The following is a 15439-nucleotide window of genomic DNA, read 5'->3' on the forward strand; positions in this document are numbered from 1 at the left end:
CACATTCTCTGGGAATACAGAGAACCCATGCAAGAAAAGCTGCTCCTGCAAGGAGGCAGCTGTAAGTAGGGCAGCAGTCTGGCACAAGTCCATTCCTTGGAGAGCCAAGGTAGTAGCAGTGATAGAATCTCCACCCAACAAGGATCCTGAGAGTTTGTTCTTCATTCACTTTAGGAAAAAAGATTCCTGTAATGGCTCTTCCTGAAGCTCTCCCAAATAGTCTTGGTGAGTTCCCATAGGCAGGGAGAATACATCTAGCTAGGAGGCTTCCATTAACTTTCCCTTCATATATATATATATATATATATATATATATATATATATATAGTGTTGAAATAAATTCCATAAACTCATAAAGCTCTCATCTGCAATCAAATGCAAAAGCAGAGCATCCTATTCAGGCACTGAAACACACATACTAGCCTCAAAGCAAATCAGCCTTCCAGTCCCAGCTAAGACTGGTCCAGTCCAGAAAGGCAAGGGAGATGCTTCTCCTGAATCCTGGGAGGCAGGAAGGGATCCCTCAGATGGGCTTGTACAGAAGAGTAGTGACATACTTCTTCTTGTAGCGATGGGTTGCACTAAGGACCATCACACTGTCCTGCAAGGGAAATAAACACATGCAGTTATTTCACTAGTTCAGGATGGAAACAGCCATTCCCATCCATTAATCCCTCACAGTTGCTCACTTTAAACAGAGTTACTTTGATATTATGAAAAAAGGTGGTCTGGGAGTCAAATCAATTTGTTTTGATCCTGACACCTACTGTTACACTCTGTGACCCTGAGTAATTACTTTGTTGTTCAATTGCTAAGCTGTGTCCAAGTCTTTTTTCCTCATCATTACAAAGATTAATACCCACCATTAAGATGGCTCCAATGATTACATGAAAATATCTGATACAGAATCTGACAGAAAATAGGTGCTAAAGAAATATTAGTGTTCCACCTCACTTCCTTTTCCACCTCAAATTCAAAATATTGGGCTTAAAACTATCACGGAAAAAAAGAAATATTGTGACATCTGTTTCTAGAAGGAAGTCTTAAAAGCAATGAGAAGAAACAGCAGTGATCCTTTTGAAAAACCATTTCCAAGCCCCAAAACAGGTCTAATTTCCATTGAGTATCTGGGGCTGGACTTAAAAACCATTCTCTCTGATCAAGAGGGGACTGAGGAATCATCTTCTATTCTTGAACAAAGTAGACCCTAAAATCCTCCTTGGAAAGACACGCCATCCAATGAAGCAATTCCAAACAGCTTAAACCATCTTGAGAGAACCAGGGATAGGTATCATCCACAATGTATACTTACCAGATTGACATTCTGTGACCACAGCCTAAACACGACAGAAGCAAGGCAGGTAAAATATTTAACTCCAGAAAGAATTTGGTAGAAATGAAGAGCAGGTGACAAATAAAGACCTACTTGGAAAAACCAGCACCATAATCTCTAGGAAAGAACATGGAATGAGGACAGGAAGACAGGACCTCAGTCCTCTCTCTGGTCCTTACTGGCAATATGACCTTCTCTGAGCCTTAGTTTCTTTATCTCTAAAACAGGAGTTAAAAATAATACTTATCTTACAAGCTTATTAGGAAAATTAAATTCAATAATATACGTTTATAAGTACCTTGTAATCTGTTACAGACCGCTGTATCAGTGATTTCCCTAATCTGGCTGCATATCTAAGAAACGTAAGCAACTTAAAAAAATTACTGAGGTCCATCCTAGATGCACTTATTCAGAATCCCTGGGGATAGAGCTTCTGAATCTGTATTTTCATAAACTTCCCCCAAGTAATTCTGTTGATGCTCAGCTTAGTTTGGTAACTACAGAACTATAAAAAATATCCCAATAGCCAGACCACAAAGACATTACAGGACTGAACAGATATTTTCAATCCAGAATCTAAAGCAGCAGAGAAATCAAGAAGCATTCTAAGAAACCAAGAAGCATTCTAAGAGCTGAGGAGCGGTCGGGTAGGGTGGGGGTGGGGTTATCGGTGCACAGGGCAAGTCTGGTCACATTTCTCCTTTAATTAGTGTATAGGAAAGATGCAAGCACTGGGGTATATACAATTCAGGCACCTTAAAGCCAGCTCATGTCCACCTTTAAACACTAGAGGCCTTAATATCAGATTTAAACATTCTTTGAACTGGAAAGTAAACTTGTTTTTTCTGCAAATGAAATCCTAGTACTTACTATGAACTCACACTTAATTAAGTAGGTGGTGCAAAGGTTATAGCTACCCAAAAAGAAACCAAGAAACAAAAAAGTCCGTTTAATGACAGGGCAATTCAGCTAGCCAGAACTCAGATATCAATACTAAGATTTAGAATAAACAAACTCACCCTTTGGTTAAAAAAAAGAAAGTTCTTCTCTTATAATTGGACCATTACTGCCAGCTTCAGCAAACCACTAGAGAACATGTGTTCAACTCTTGCCCTCCTGTTTTTGGGAGCTATGTGAAGAAGCAGGCCCACCATTTACCTTAATGGACAATGCATAGAGATGGTTCAGCATAACATGATTGGGCTCGGGGAGCAAGGCTGGGTCACACTGTTTAAAAAAAAAAAAGACTACATGGGGTTAAATGTATAATCTTAAACCAAACAGTTTATTCTTCCTCAAAGATCTTTGGAACTGTTGAAAAACTCAAAACTAGAAGGTATTATTTCTTTTAAATAATTCACTTATTCTAGTATACATCAATCAGAGAAGGCAATGGCACCCCACTCCAGTACTCTTGCCTGGAAAATCCCATGGACGGAGGAGCCTGGAAGGCTACAGTCCATGGGGTTGCTGAGGGCTGGACACAACTGAGCGACTTCACTTTCACGTTTCACTTTCATGCATTGGAGAAGGAAATGGCAACCCACTCCACTGTTCTTGCCTGGAGAATCCCAGGGACAGGGGAGCCTGGTGGGCTGCCGTCTATGGGGTCGCACAGTCGGACACGACTGAAGTGACTTAGCAGTAGCAGCAGCAGTATACATCAATAATATATTCTCATCACAGAAAATCACAAAAATTCTGAGTCCAGGGCAGAAACTCTAAGCTTCAGTATCTATTCATCCTCTTTTTAATAGACCTTACCCACAACACATACGGAAGGTTTGTGTTAAGAGGCAAAAATAATCTTAGTGGGAATCAAGTGAATTGACTAGAAATATAAATTATATGAAAAATATGCTTCTTTTGGATATTGCCAAATGATAAATACTTCTTATCTTATGTTGTAATGAAAGTCTTAGAAACTGTTCCTAGCAATCCACAGCTCTGAGCTGATACATTAGGACCAGAAGAAAACTATGAATTTTTATATCTGTACTTGGAAAAGTCACAACACAGCCCTGGAAAAAGGAACCTGTAATGCTACTGATACATACATGATTCATATTCAACAGACCTTTGTAATAATCCCAAACTCTAAGATTACTACACTTTGGCTCAAATGATCCTAGTAACCCTCAGATGCCCCAGCAATATTTTTAGAATACTCACAGATATGTTAGTGTCCTTGTTAAGAATAACTTGGAGAAGGTGAGGAGGCAGGATGGGTGGGGATTTAAATCTCTCCTCTGATCGAAACACATACATTTCTTGACCATAAGGCCCTGGGGGTGAGCTGGAAAGGTCTGGAAGATATTTATTCAAATATAAAGGAAAGTTGGACAGCTAGTAAAGATGCATGAAAAAACTGTCAATACATGGCAGGCAATATTAAATATGGTAGAAGTCAAGAATCATAAACTTGTGACTTGTTGGGTCTACAACTATAAGGCAAAAGAAAAAGTCTGGCTCATCCGGAACATAAACCATGAAGTTCTTCATGGCAACATGATGTGGAGGACAGGGGAGGAGATAAGGTTGTAGGTTCAGGGGAGAGCTACTCCATTTATCAACTGTATGACTTGGAACAAATCTCTCTACTATAGTCAATTTCTTCATTCATAAAATGAAAACAACAATTTCTGCCCTATTTCACAGTGTCTTTATAGGAATCAAATGAGACAACAGATGTGACAATGCCTTAAAAACTATTAAACAACATGAAAATATTAGATTTTTCTTTTTCCCACCCAAGCAACAATAAAGGTTATAGATTCTAAGACTATTGATACTACAATGACTGTAACAATGAGGAAAAACGACTAACAATGTAGTAGTCATTAGGGAAATACAAGTTAAAACCATAAGATACCACATCACACTCATTAATTTGGCTATAATAAAAAAAAGACAGACAATAATAATTATTGGCGATGATGTGGAGAAACGAGAACCTTTGTACTATTCCCATTGCTGGCTGGAATGCAAAATGGTGCAGCCACTCTGGAAAACAGTCCAGCAGTTCCTCCAGAAGTTAAGCATAAAGTTACCATATGATCGGCAATTATACTCCTGGGCATATACCCAAGAGAAATGAAAACAGATGTCCACAAAAGAACTTGAACATAAATGTTTATAACATCATCATTTGTAACATACAAAAAGTGGGAACAGTCCAAGTTTCATCAGCTAAATAAATGGATCAACAAAATGGTACACCCATACAAGGGTATTTAATTCAGTTGTAAGGAATGAAGTACTTAAACATATTAAAACATGGATGAGCCCTCAAAACATTATGCTAAGTTAAAGAAGCCACACACAAAAGACCACAAAGTGTATAATCCCTTTTATACGAAATGTCTAAAATAGGAAAATCCATAGAGACACAAAATAATTTAGGGATGCCAGAGGTGGAGAGAAGCAAGGAATGGGAAGTAACTGCTAATGGGAATGGAGTTTCTTTTGGGGGTGATTAAAATGGTCTGGAATTAGATGGTGATAATGGTTGTACAACTCAGTGAATACACTAAAAATTATCTAATTGTACACCTTAAAAGAGTGAATTTTATGGCATGTGAAATTAAATCTTTAAAAAATGGGAAAAGTATATACAGATAAGAACAGAAATACACAAAAATGAGGAGAACTATAATTTTTTGCTTAATGTTTTTTACAGTTCCTAGTAAGAAGGATTTTTATACCAATTCAACATAAGAATTCAGAATTCAATTATATGTGGGGCAAAAGAAGAGTAGCAAAAATACTGTTAAATTAAACAATATCTTAAAAACATAGAACTTGACACTTTTCAAAGTACTCTGTTATTTTGTCATGTGAACTACAAAATTACTCTTGGCAAGTACATAGAACAGTTTTTTCTCTTTTCATTAAAAAAAAAAAAAGGTAAAGTCATTTAGCTAAAGTCATATACATGGCAAGATGGTCACTGAGTGCAGATTAAAACTCAAGATTCCTAATAAAATGTATTCTAAACCTTACCTCAGAGGATCAGGAAATTGGGTGAAAGAAGGAAAGGAAGAATATCAACAGTATGCTAGTCTTCTCTCTATAAAATTATATGTCTATTGTTCACTGGTTGCTTTGCTAGAATCATATAATGCAAAAATTTAGTCATAGTGGCCTCGACATTTAACTTGGTATTTTTTAATCTCTTTTTAATCTCTACCCCACCAGTTAATAACAATGTCCAGCCTTACTTTCTGACCTTATATAATGAAAACAATATCTGTAATTTTTCTAAGCAGACAATATTATACTACTGATTATTCTCTTTAGAAATTATTCTGCATAAGCTACCCTTGTATCCTGAGATTCTAATATGTCTCACTTCAGCCACTGTGTCTCAGCTGAGAATCACTGAGAGTTTAAGCCTTTGATTTTACTGATAAGAAACTTTGAAAACTAAAGATGTTGATGGACTTACACATAATGGGAAAGCTAGTTAGTAGCAGAGGCAGGTTTTGAACTCAAAAGGGAGAAGTTTGCTTACTGGGAACACAGTTCTTTAGACACTCACAGTCTTTACTGTAAAGAAACAAAACTGGTCACTGTGAATGTGGACGGCAAATCGCTTTTCTGGTGTTATAGCCAATGTAAGTAGAGATGAAGGCCTTGGAAAAAATACTGGGAGAAACAAAAGCATAGAGGTCTATTCCTCTATTGAGGATTTTTTTTTTTTAACCCAAAACTTTAAAAATTTCAGTTAACATATACACAAAAGAAATTTGAGGTTTTTATAACTCTTTTTTCCCCAAAGACTGACATATGGGTAGGGCCTATTAAATATACAACTGCCAACTAAGCTATCAATCTGGCAGGATTAAGTTGAGGCAGCTAAACATGGCACAGGAGACATAAGTAGCTCCTGCTAGTTGATACTGTCAAAGGTCAATGAAAAAACTGAAATATTATTAGAAATAGCTTTTTAAACTATAGATCACAGCACATTAGTCGTTTATAAAAAGAAGAATAAAGTAGAAAATAAAGTGCTTCACATGTAATAAAGGCAAACATCATAGTGCAAGACATGTTACTGGTTTGTGTGATGTGTGTGTTGGGTTACAATGTAAATTTAATGTAGATCAAATATATTTACTTTCACTTACTGTGAAATCAAACACATTACACAGATTTCATTCTCTGAGAATATGACCTAAATGTTTACAGGAGAAACATACATACAATTTGGAAGATTCCTAAGTCGAAAATGAAAAAAACAAAAACCACTCTTGGGAAGAAACATGCATTTTAAGAAAGGAAAGGTCAAGAAAGAGCAAATACTACAAAATTACCTCGACAAGATGTCTCTGAGCTTTCCATTGAATCTAGCTTTAAAGCATCAAACACCTCAAAATCAGATTTCTTGACATGAATCAAATTGTTAATTGTGCCAAGCTGACTGGTAACCACAGGCTGAAACAGTGAATGGAAAAAAAAAAAAATTCATGAATCCCCATTTCAAATACATCTCATCCATTCAACTCTCCTCTTTTTAGAAGAGATTATACTTGACACCACCATCTTTTATCAACAGGGAAATCCAACAGCAATGATATCTGACACCCAGCGGAATAACAGCTAAAAGGAGACTGTTAAGCCAGTGGTTACCCTCGGAGGTCAAGGTCTTACCTCTGATGGATCGTGAACCCACTGTCCATCCACAAAAAACTTGTACTGGTGCTCTCCCTCAGGGAGGTCCAGGATGGCAACAAAGTCATTATGGCTACAGAAGAAAACAGAAAGTTAAACAGGCTAAATTCTTATTAGAAGACAGAAGATAAATGTAAAACCATGAGGCAATCACAGTATCATACCAGTGATCTCCCACATTCCTAAGTGATTGCACCCCCTGGAGTGAAAAATAATTTATAAACCCATTCTCCTTTTCTATATCCCCTTGAGCATGTATTTGCTATCCCTCCTAACAACTTTAATTTTTAACTAATATCTGAAAAAGAACACTAAAGATATTAATCCCCCAGAATGTTTCACTTTAGTACAACTATTTTGCTTCAGCAGAACAGATCCCTCAGGAGTGTAAAAAAGATAGCAAGTAGGTTCAGGATATGAAGTGCCTCAAGGTACTCTTTCCACATTTTGGTGAGCATTTTCTAGAAAATTACCTATATACAAAGGGCCATAGTCAGTTACATAACTCATTGTTGCTCTGCAAGCAACAAATAACATTACTACCTAGAACTTTACAACGTGTTTTGTTTTAGTGCAGAAGTCAGGGCAACTGGACTCAGGCAGTTACGGGAGACTTCCCACAAGCATAGAAAGGACTTCTATTAACACAATCCTAAAGAACATACCTCCAACACTGTTGGAAGTCCCTCTGAGGCAATGACATTCTAAGTGGTAAAACATCTCTGACTCACTATAAGGTTAAAAAAAATGTCACAGATATAGTTACTGGTCACAAAAAATGTTCTAGAGAAAGTCCCTAGCAGGTGGAGAGGAGTAGTCCAGCCAAGTCTCTCTCCTGAGAAAGGAAATTGGGTCTCTACTCCTGGACCCAGCAGACTCAACCAAGACACTTGTCTTCACCTCTTAATCAGTGGAATCTTGGTGCTCCAATTGTTGAAGGACCCAGAGATGAAGACCTCCTTGCCTCCTTCAGACCAGCGGATAACAGTGGGCCGGGCCTGCTGTGTGGGCTTTACGGAGTCCTCCAAATCCTGCTGCCATGATACAAACTCTTTGTCCCCAGGGAGCTGTAAGAAGGATTAGGTCATCCCTAAATTGTGTCCCTGGAATTCTGAAAAGGTCACTCTCCTCCTTAGGGCAGAGAGGGGTGCTACATTTCTGATAAGGATTAATAAGTCTTGAAATGAGCAACTACTTCAAATTTTGAACAAAACTATAGAAAAGAAACTCATCTAGGACCCAAATGGTCAAATGGCTTATGCCCAAAGTCTGCCCAAATCACAGCTTAATTTCTGAGTCTGCATGAATCACTCATCCTTTCAGAGTCTTGGGATGTCCCTTAAAATACAAACAAACAAAAAATCTTACTTCCTGTCACCAGATTAACTCTAAGGCAGACAATCATGATATGCTTATCTCTTAAGAGAAAAATATCAAAATAAAGCACAGTTCTACAAAAAATAATTAAGTTAGTCATCTATTTTTTTTCTTTTGCTGTGCCATGCAGCATGCAGGATCTTAGTTCCCCAACCAAGGATTCAAACCCTCACCCCTGCAGCGGAAGCACAGAGTTTTAATCACTGGACCACCAAGGAAGTCCTGAGCCATGTATTTTTCATATGTAAATATAAGCATCTCAATTATCAGTTGTAATAGAAATTAGAGATACTAAAATTCTTAAATAATTCATAATTTCCTCTTTAGTTAATAGGTTATAAAAAGACATTAAATATATAAAAATCAGATCACTGGTTTCCTAAATTTTGAGAAATAGTTATGAAATCTTACTTATTCATCCATGTCAGGCTTATACTAGTAATTTTCAGGAGTAGGGATGAAAATTGTGGAGCTACAAGAAGCATCGGATCAAAAACACAGTTTCCTTTAAAAAAGTGGTTCCCATATCAAATGAGGTATGTAGGGCTGCAGAAGAAAACTGACTCCTTAGTCAAGTTTATTTTCATTACCATCCTTCAGAACAGAAACTGGCAAACTATGGCCAGTGAGCCAGATGCTTTTATAAGTTTCATTGGAAAATAGCCACACTCATTCACTTTCTCATTTTCTATAGCTGCTTTCATGCTGCAATGGCAGAACTGAATATCAGTGACAGAGACTGTATGGTCTACCACAAAGTCTAAAATATTTACTATCTGGCCCTTTACAGAAAAAGCTTGTTGACCCACACTTTAGAGTGGCTTAAATGACTTTGGTAAATAAGTCTTTATGGTATCAAGCCAAAATATTATTAATACCAAATAAAATAATGTGGGATAAAAAAAAAAGACTATTCACTTGCGCTTTACTTTCAAAATGGCTGAGGCAGTCAACCTTCCATACTGTCTGAATATTCCTCAAAACTACAGTATAAGACGTTAGTGGCAACAAAATCCTTAGTAAACAATGAGAACTGAAGGAACTTTCACATTATATAAGGAAGTGACTTAAGAGAAAAACTTGATCTCCATTTTCTCAAAGCAATGAACTCATTTGACAGTCTGGATTAGAATTATAGAAATTTTTACATTCCTAACAATTATATATGCCTCAGATTCTGATTCAGATATAGGACCTGGGACTCTATTTTTAAGAAGCTTCCCAGACAATAATCCTAAAATTTAATGTTGAAAATAAAGAAAGAAATCTCATCATTAGAGATACATCCTAAAATACTTATAGGTAAAGTAATATTTGATATGATGGTCTGGGATTTGCTTAAAAATAATTGGTGGGGGTAGAGTGGATTGGGGTATAGATGATATGAATTCATTCATGATTTGATCATTGTTTAAACTGGATGACAGTTATATAGGATTCATTACACTGCTCTCCTGACTTTGAAACATGGAAAATGTTTCAGATTTTCCATGAAGTGTTTAAATAAATCCCAGTAAGTCTAATGTGCAAATAGGATTGAAAATCACTGAACTAGTCCACTGAAGGGTGGCATTTGAAGCAATATAGGCCCTTCTGCCACTGTTTCTATCATTTACTTGTATGCTTTATTATTTTAGAATTTGAAAGCTACAAACTATTAATATGCCTAGCTTTGGAAGAAAGCCCTTCCACGTATGATATGACATTTCTGTGGTAGGCATCAGTGCAGCTGACAAGGAGAGAGATTGTTTACTCCAAGTTAAATAGTCAGCAAAATCATCAGGAAAAGAGGCAAAACAACTAGAATTACAATTGAAAACTGTTTAAGTGAAACACTGAGGAAAGAAATAGAATAGACTGAGCAACTGTAAACTCTCAGATTTGGAAATGACCTTGGGAATTATTTGAACCAATCTTAGTTCACAAATGGCAAGACTGAGGTAAGGGAAAGAATGATCCAAAATAGGCTCCATTTCAGATAGAGCAACCTGGCTTTTATTCAGGACACCGATTACTGCAGCCACAGTTTGACAAGTACACAGTACTTAAATCCTGAGTCATCAGTGTAGGAAATGGATAAAAATACAATCACCTTGAGAAAGCTTTGAAGAAGTAAATTCAGATGGCTGGGGAGATAGCCCAAGAGTTGAGGAAGAAGTCCTGAAGTGGAAGAAGCAAGAAAGGAACAGAGAAGAAACCCCAAGAAATCACCTTCACTTCTCTTTGTGATTATGTTTTCAATTGGGATCCAAGAAAATAAACAGAATCCACATTTCATGTGTTACCAACCCAGCAAAATTACTCTCTATTTACCCTGGTCGTTCAGACGGTAAGGCATCTGCCTGCAATTCAGAAGACCCAGGTTCAATCCCTGGATGGGGAAAATCCCCTGGAAAGGGAATGGCAACCCACTTCAGTATTCTTGTCTGGAGAATCCCATGGATATGGGGTTGCAAAGAGTCGGAGACGACTGAATGACTAACACACACACACACACATTTACAAGAGTAAATAAAATAAAACCTCAGATATGTGGCAAGGGATGAGTGATAACATCAAACACACCCCAATCTCCTCAATCCCTCCATTTTTCTACTTCATCCCAGTCAGACTACCAGGTGGAATTACTGTATTTAATGCAGACAGCTCTAAAAGTGATTAGAAACATTCGGATGTAATTTTATTGCTGTCAGCTCCATCTATCCTTCCTGTAGGGTGAACACAAGTTGCCACTTTCCTGAAAGTCCTAGACTGACAGCCAGGTCTTCAGGGAAACTGTGGGTTGTCCTTTTTCAGTTTGGTAATATTATGAAGTACTACCAGGAAGTGAAGAAATCCTCAACTTATTTGCTCTCCCACTTAAGAAGTAGCTGGACATGAAAAAAAGCACCTCAGCCATAACTATAAAGTATGAGATGAAAACTAAGCAGTCAACCAAATAATGTCCTTTATTGATCCCCAGGACTAGGAAAAAGTATTCATATAAGCAAGGGGTTGCTGCTCACAGTCATGCCAAAGAGGAAGAGGATCTGAAGTGCTGATCTCTTAGAAGGGCAAAAATGAGACTAATACAAAGAAGTAGAAGTGTTCAGGGAAAAGTCACTTACCTACCTTAGGGCAAATGTGAGAAACTGCCGCCTGTGGTCAGCAACTCAGGTAACCTACAGTCTGAAGTTTTTCACAACCTACAAATTCATCAATACTCTAGAAGAGGCATCCAGGAGAACCAAGGGTGGAGGGGGGCGGAGGGGGGGGGGGGTGTTGGCCTCATCCTAAAAATGTGGCAAACACAGGAGTCCAGTAACAGGAACTCCGCCTCTAGCCTATTTTGAGGCAGCACCGCAAAAAGAATTACCACCCAGTATCTCCGTCCCCAGAAAAAACCCTTTAATTCTAAAAGCCTTAATTCGGGTCAGTGTGGTAAGGAAAAAACAAAAGAGGGAGGAGGAGCCCTGACACCCAGCCTGCTGCAGGACCGCCACCAACTAGGGGCGTAGGGACACTCACCTTGGAGTCCGGCAGGCTGAAGACGCTGGGGTCGTCGGTGCTCCCCACCATGATCTTATGTTCCTTACCCGGAGCATGGCCGCCGGCGCCCTCGGCGCGCGCAGCCTTGGCGCCGTGGCGCTCCCCGGCCACTCGATCGCTGGTGTTTCCCATTGCTGTGCAGCTCGAGTCGGGGGCCACCTGCCGTAGGGAACAGCATGGGGCAAGGGACACCCCGGCAGTCTTGTCAGGGGAGCCCCCGGCCCCGCCCCTGCGTCTGGGGAACCGGGCGAGGGAATCCCCGCCCCAGGGAAGCCGTGCCTGGGGGGACCTCTTCCTCCCTGGCCTCCAAGAACACCCGGAACCCCCAAACCCTCTAGAGGCCCGCTGCTCAAGAAACCCCCTTTCGGGAACTCCCCCGCATCCCCCGCGCTCACGGTCCAGGGGCGCCCCCACCCCAATCACCTCCCGCGATGCTCTCCCTCCTCCCGGGATCAATGGTGAGATGGCTGTTCTGCGGATAAAGCCACCAATAAAGTTATCGAAATTGAAGCCTCGCCGCGGGCTAGCGAGCCGGGTTTCCTCCTAAAATGGCTACAAGATCAGTGGCGTGGGGCCCGCCCCGCGCGCGTTCCCTGCGGGCGCGCCGCGACGGCGCCCGGGGCCAGCCGGCCTCTCTAGCCACCGCCGGCTCGGTGGTGGGCCGCCGCGCGCAGCCTCCAGCGCCAGGCGGGGGCGCCTGTGCCGCAGTCAGCGAAGTGCGGGGCCAGGACCGCTTCCCTGGCAAGCCTGCGCCGGAATCTTAGGTTTATTTTAGTTCAGTTCAGTCGCTCAGTCGTGTCCTACTCTGCAACCCCATGGACTGCAGCACGCCAGGCCTCCCTGTCCATCACCAACTCCCGGAGTTTACTCAAACTCATGTCCATTGAGTCTGTGATGCCATCCAACCATCTCATCCTCTGTCGTCCCCTTCTCTCGCCTTCAATCTTTCCCAGCATCAGGCTCGTTTCAATGAGTCAGCTCTTCCCTTCCCATCAGGGGGCCAAAGTATTGGAGTTTCAGCTTCAACATCAGTCCTTTCAATGAACACCCAGGACTGATCTCCTTTAGAATGGACTGGTTGGATCTCCTTGCGGTCCAAGGGACTCTCAAGAGTCTTCTCCAACATCACAGTTCAAAAGCATCAATTCTGCGCTCAGCTCTCTTTGTAGTCCAACTCTCACATCCATATATGACTACTGGAAAAACCATAGCCTTGACTAGACGGACCTTTGTTGGCAAAGTAATGTCTCTGCTTTTTAATATGCTGTCTAGGTTAGTCATAACTTTTCTTCCAAGGAGTAAGCGTCTTTTAATATCATGGTTGCAGTAACCATGCAGTGATTTTGGAGCCCCCCAAAATAAAGTCTGACACTGTTTCCACTGTTTCTCCATCTATTTGCCATGAACTGATGGGACTGGATGCCATGATCTTTGTTTTCTGAATGTTGAGCTTTAAGCCAACTTTTTCACTCTCCTCTTTCACTTTCATCAAGAGGTTGGTTGAGCCCAAAGACCTGCCATGGGGAAAGGATGGTTCCCAAAAGATACTTGGGGTCCCTTCCCGGGCTCTGGTGCACCGTACCAGGAGGAGCTGTGTTGGTTTCTTCTCGGCCTCCTCACCTGGTCTCAGGTTTGCCAAATGTCTTCATTTTGTAGCATCTTTTCGACAAGCTTCCCAGAGAGGTGAGTTCCTGTAAGGAATAAGAAATAAGAATAAGGACTTGCAATTGAAAGCTAAGGAAATAATGGTAATTGCTTGGGGTTAAAACTAAGTGTTATGGGGAGTACTTAGCAGTCAGAGTGGGGCCCCAGGGAAGAGGGAATATTTAGACAAATCTTGACAGATTGTCAAAATTAGGAGAAAACTATTCTAGGCTAAGAAACGGTATTTGCAGTGAGCAACCTCAGAAGAAATAAAATTCAAGTAAGAAAGCAACAGAAACATCAGAAGGAACACTTAAGGCAGAAAAGCACAACAACAGCCCTTAGGTTGGGATAAATTCAGCTTTCTACTGATAATTAATGGGATATATGTGGTATTTGCTAATTCTTACTCTGTATTATGATTATATGCATGTCTAATGACCTACTAGAAACCCTTGTTGCTCAGTGTGTGTTACAGTGACCAGCAGCATTGCCATCATCTGGGAGCTTGTTACAAATGCTGAATCAGAGGCCCCATCCTCTGTTCTCTCTCTGTGCATGCATGCTTAGCCCTGTCCAACTCTTTGCAACCCCATAGACACTCTTTGCGACCCCATAGACAGTAGTCTGCCAGGCTCCTCTGTCCTGGCAAGAATACTGGAATGGGTGGCCATTTCCTTCTCCAGGGGATCTTCCTGACCCAGGAATCGAACCCACCTCTGCCATCTCAAAAGCAGATTCTGCATTTTAACAAGATCCCCGAAGGGAATGTGAATACACCTGAAAGTATAAGAACCACTGCAGTGACAATAGGCAGAGAGAAAAACTAGGTTTGATTCTTTTTCATAGTCTTGCATGCCCCTGTACAGAGTAAACTTTTAATAAAAATTTGCAGAATGAAGGGTACATGAATTCTGCTTACTACATTTGTAACAGGATACTTCCACTTGGTGGCTCAGTGGTAAAGAATCCACCTGCCAGTACAGGAAAAGCAGGAGACTCAGGTTGGACCCCTGGGGTGGGAAGATTCCCTTGGAGGAGGAAATGGCAACCTGCTCCAATACTCTTGTCTGGAAAATCTCATGGATAAAGGAGCCTGCTGGGCTATAGTTCATAGGGTTGCAAAGAGTCAGACATAACTTAGCAACCATGCAGAAATTCCACTTAGTCTTAAATACAGACAGTCATGGGGGAACCCAAGTCACACAAGGCCACCCTTTCTGAATGAGCAGAAAGGTTGAAAAGTTCAACCTTTTAGTTGAAAAGTTCATTTTTATATTAAGTTGGATATCCAACCACTTAAGTCCAACAAATCCACTGCTTCCATTTATGTTTTTACTCTGCTCCTAAGAAATTCAGTTATTCTGTGGCTCCTCACCAAAGACAGTTTTCAAGAAGAAAAAATTACATATTTTACTTCAACCTTTTGCTTACCCCTCCAAAATCTTTGCTGTCTAGTTACCTGCTACTTGGATAACCTTATACCACCCCCACTTCCGCCTCCCCACCTCCCTTTTATTCCGAGTTCCTTTCAATTTTTCTATAGGACTCTGAAGTAAGGGCCTTGAAGGACTAATATGTTAAATCTTAATTTATTTACTATTCAGCTTTCTAACCCAGGGTGGTTTCTGCACACCAAATAATTTGTCCCTTGTCTGTATTTCTTTATAAGCATCAGATCACCATAGATGAGATAAATCTGGTTTGGAGGATTATCCATGTCACCGTTCTGCTCTAATAGCATTTACAAATCAGTCAGTAGTTAATAATAAGAGTCAACTTTGCATAATTGCATATTTTAGACATAGGACAAAAATAATTTCACATTGCAGGAAGGATTATCTTCTTATCCCCAGTCTCATGTCTGTTTGTTTTTTCCTTCTA

At 40.2% G+C, this 15439-nt stretch overlaps 1 protein-coding gene across 1 annotated transcript; it reads right to left on the reverse strand.

Moving 5' to 3' along the window:
- Positions 1-359: 359 nt before the first annotated feature.
- Positions 360-12488, reverse strand: PRKAB2 (protein kinase AMP-activated non-catalytic subunit beta 2). The gene is made up of 8 exons (XM_069602497.1): positions 12335-12488; positions 11891-12070; positions 7907-8073; positions 6986-7079; positions 6649-6769; positions 3506-3639; positions 2492-2560; positions 360-601 (listed from the first exon to the last, which is right to left on the reverse strand). Exons 2-8 carry the CDS (start codon positions 12041-12043, stop codon positions 524-526), a joined length of 816 nt encoding a protein of 271 aa, XP_069458598.1. The 5' UTR covers positions 12044-12070; positions 12335-12488; the 3' UTR covers positions 360-523.
- Between the last annotated feature and the right edge of the window lie 2951 nt (positions 12489-15439).

The sequence above is a fragment of the Ovis canadensis genome, chromosome 1 (genome assembly GCF_042477335.2).
Source record: "Ovis canadensis isolate MfBH-ARS-UI-01 breed Bighorn chromosome 1, ARS-UI_OviCan_v2, whole genome shotgun sequence".
NCBI lineage: Eukaryota > Metazoa > Chordata > Mammalia > Artiodactyla > Bovidae > Ovis > Ovis canadensis.

Coding starts and splice junctions, on each gene's coding strand:
- PRKAB2 (XM_069602497.1), bottom strand. CDS start 12,043: ATGGGAAACACCAGCGATCGAGTGGCCGGGGAGCGCCACGGCGCCAAG. Junction 2,561..3,505: donor ACAAGGACACTAACATATCT/GTGAGTATTCTA, acceptor TTTTTTAAACAG/TGTGACCCAGCCTTGCTCCC. Junction 602..2,491: donor TCTATGCATTGTCCATTAAG/GTAAATGGTGGG, acceptor TTTCCCTTGCAG/GACAGTGTGATGGTCCTTAG.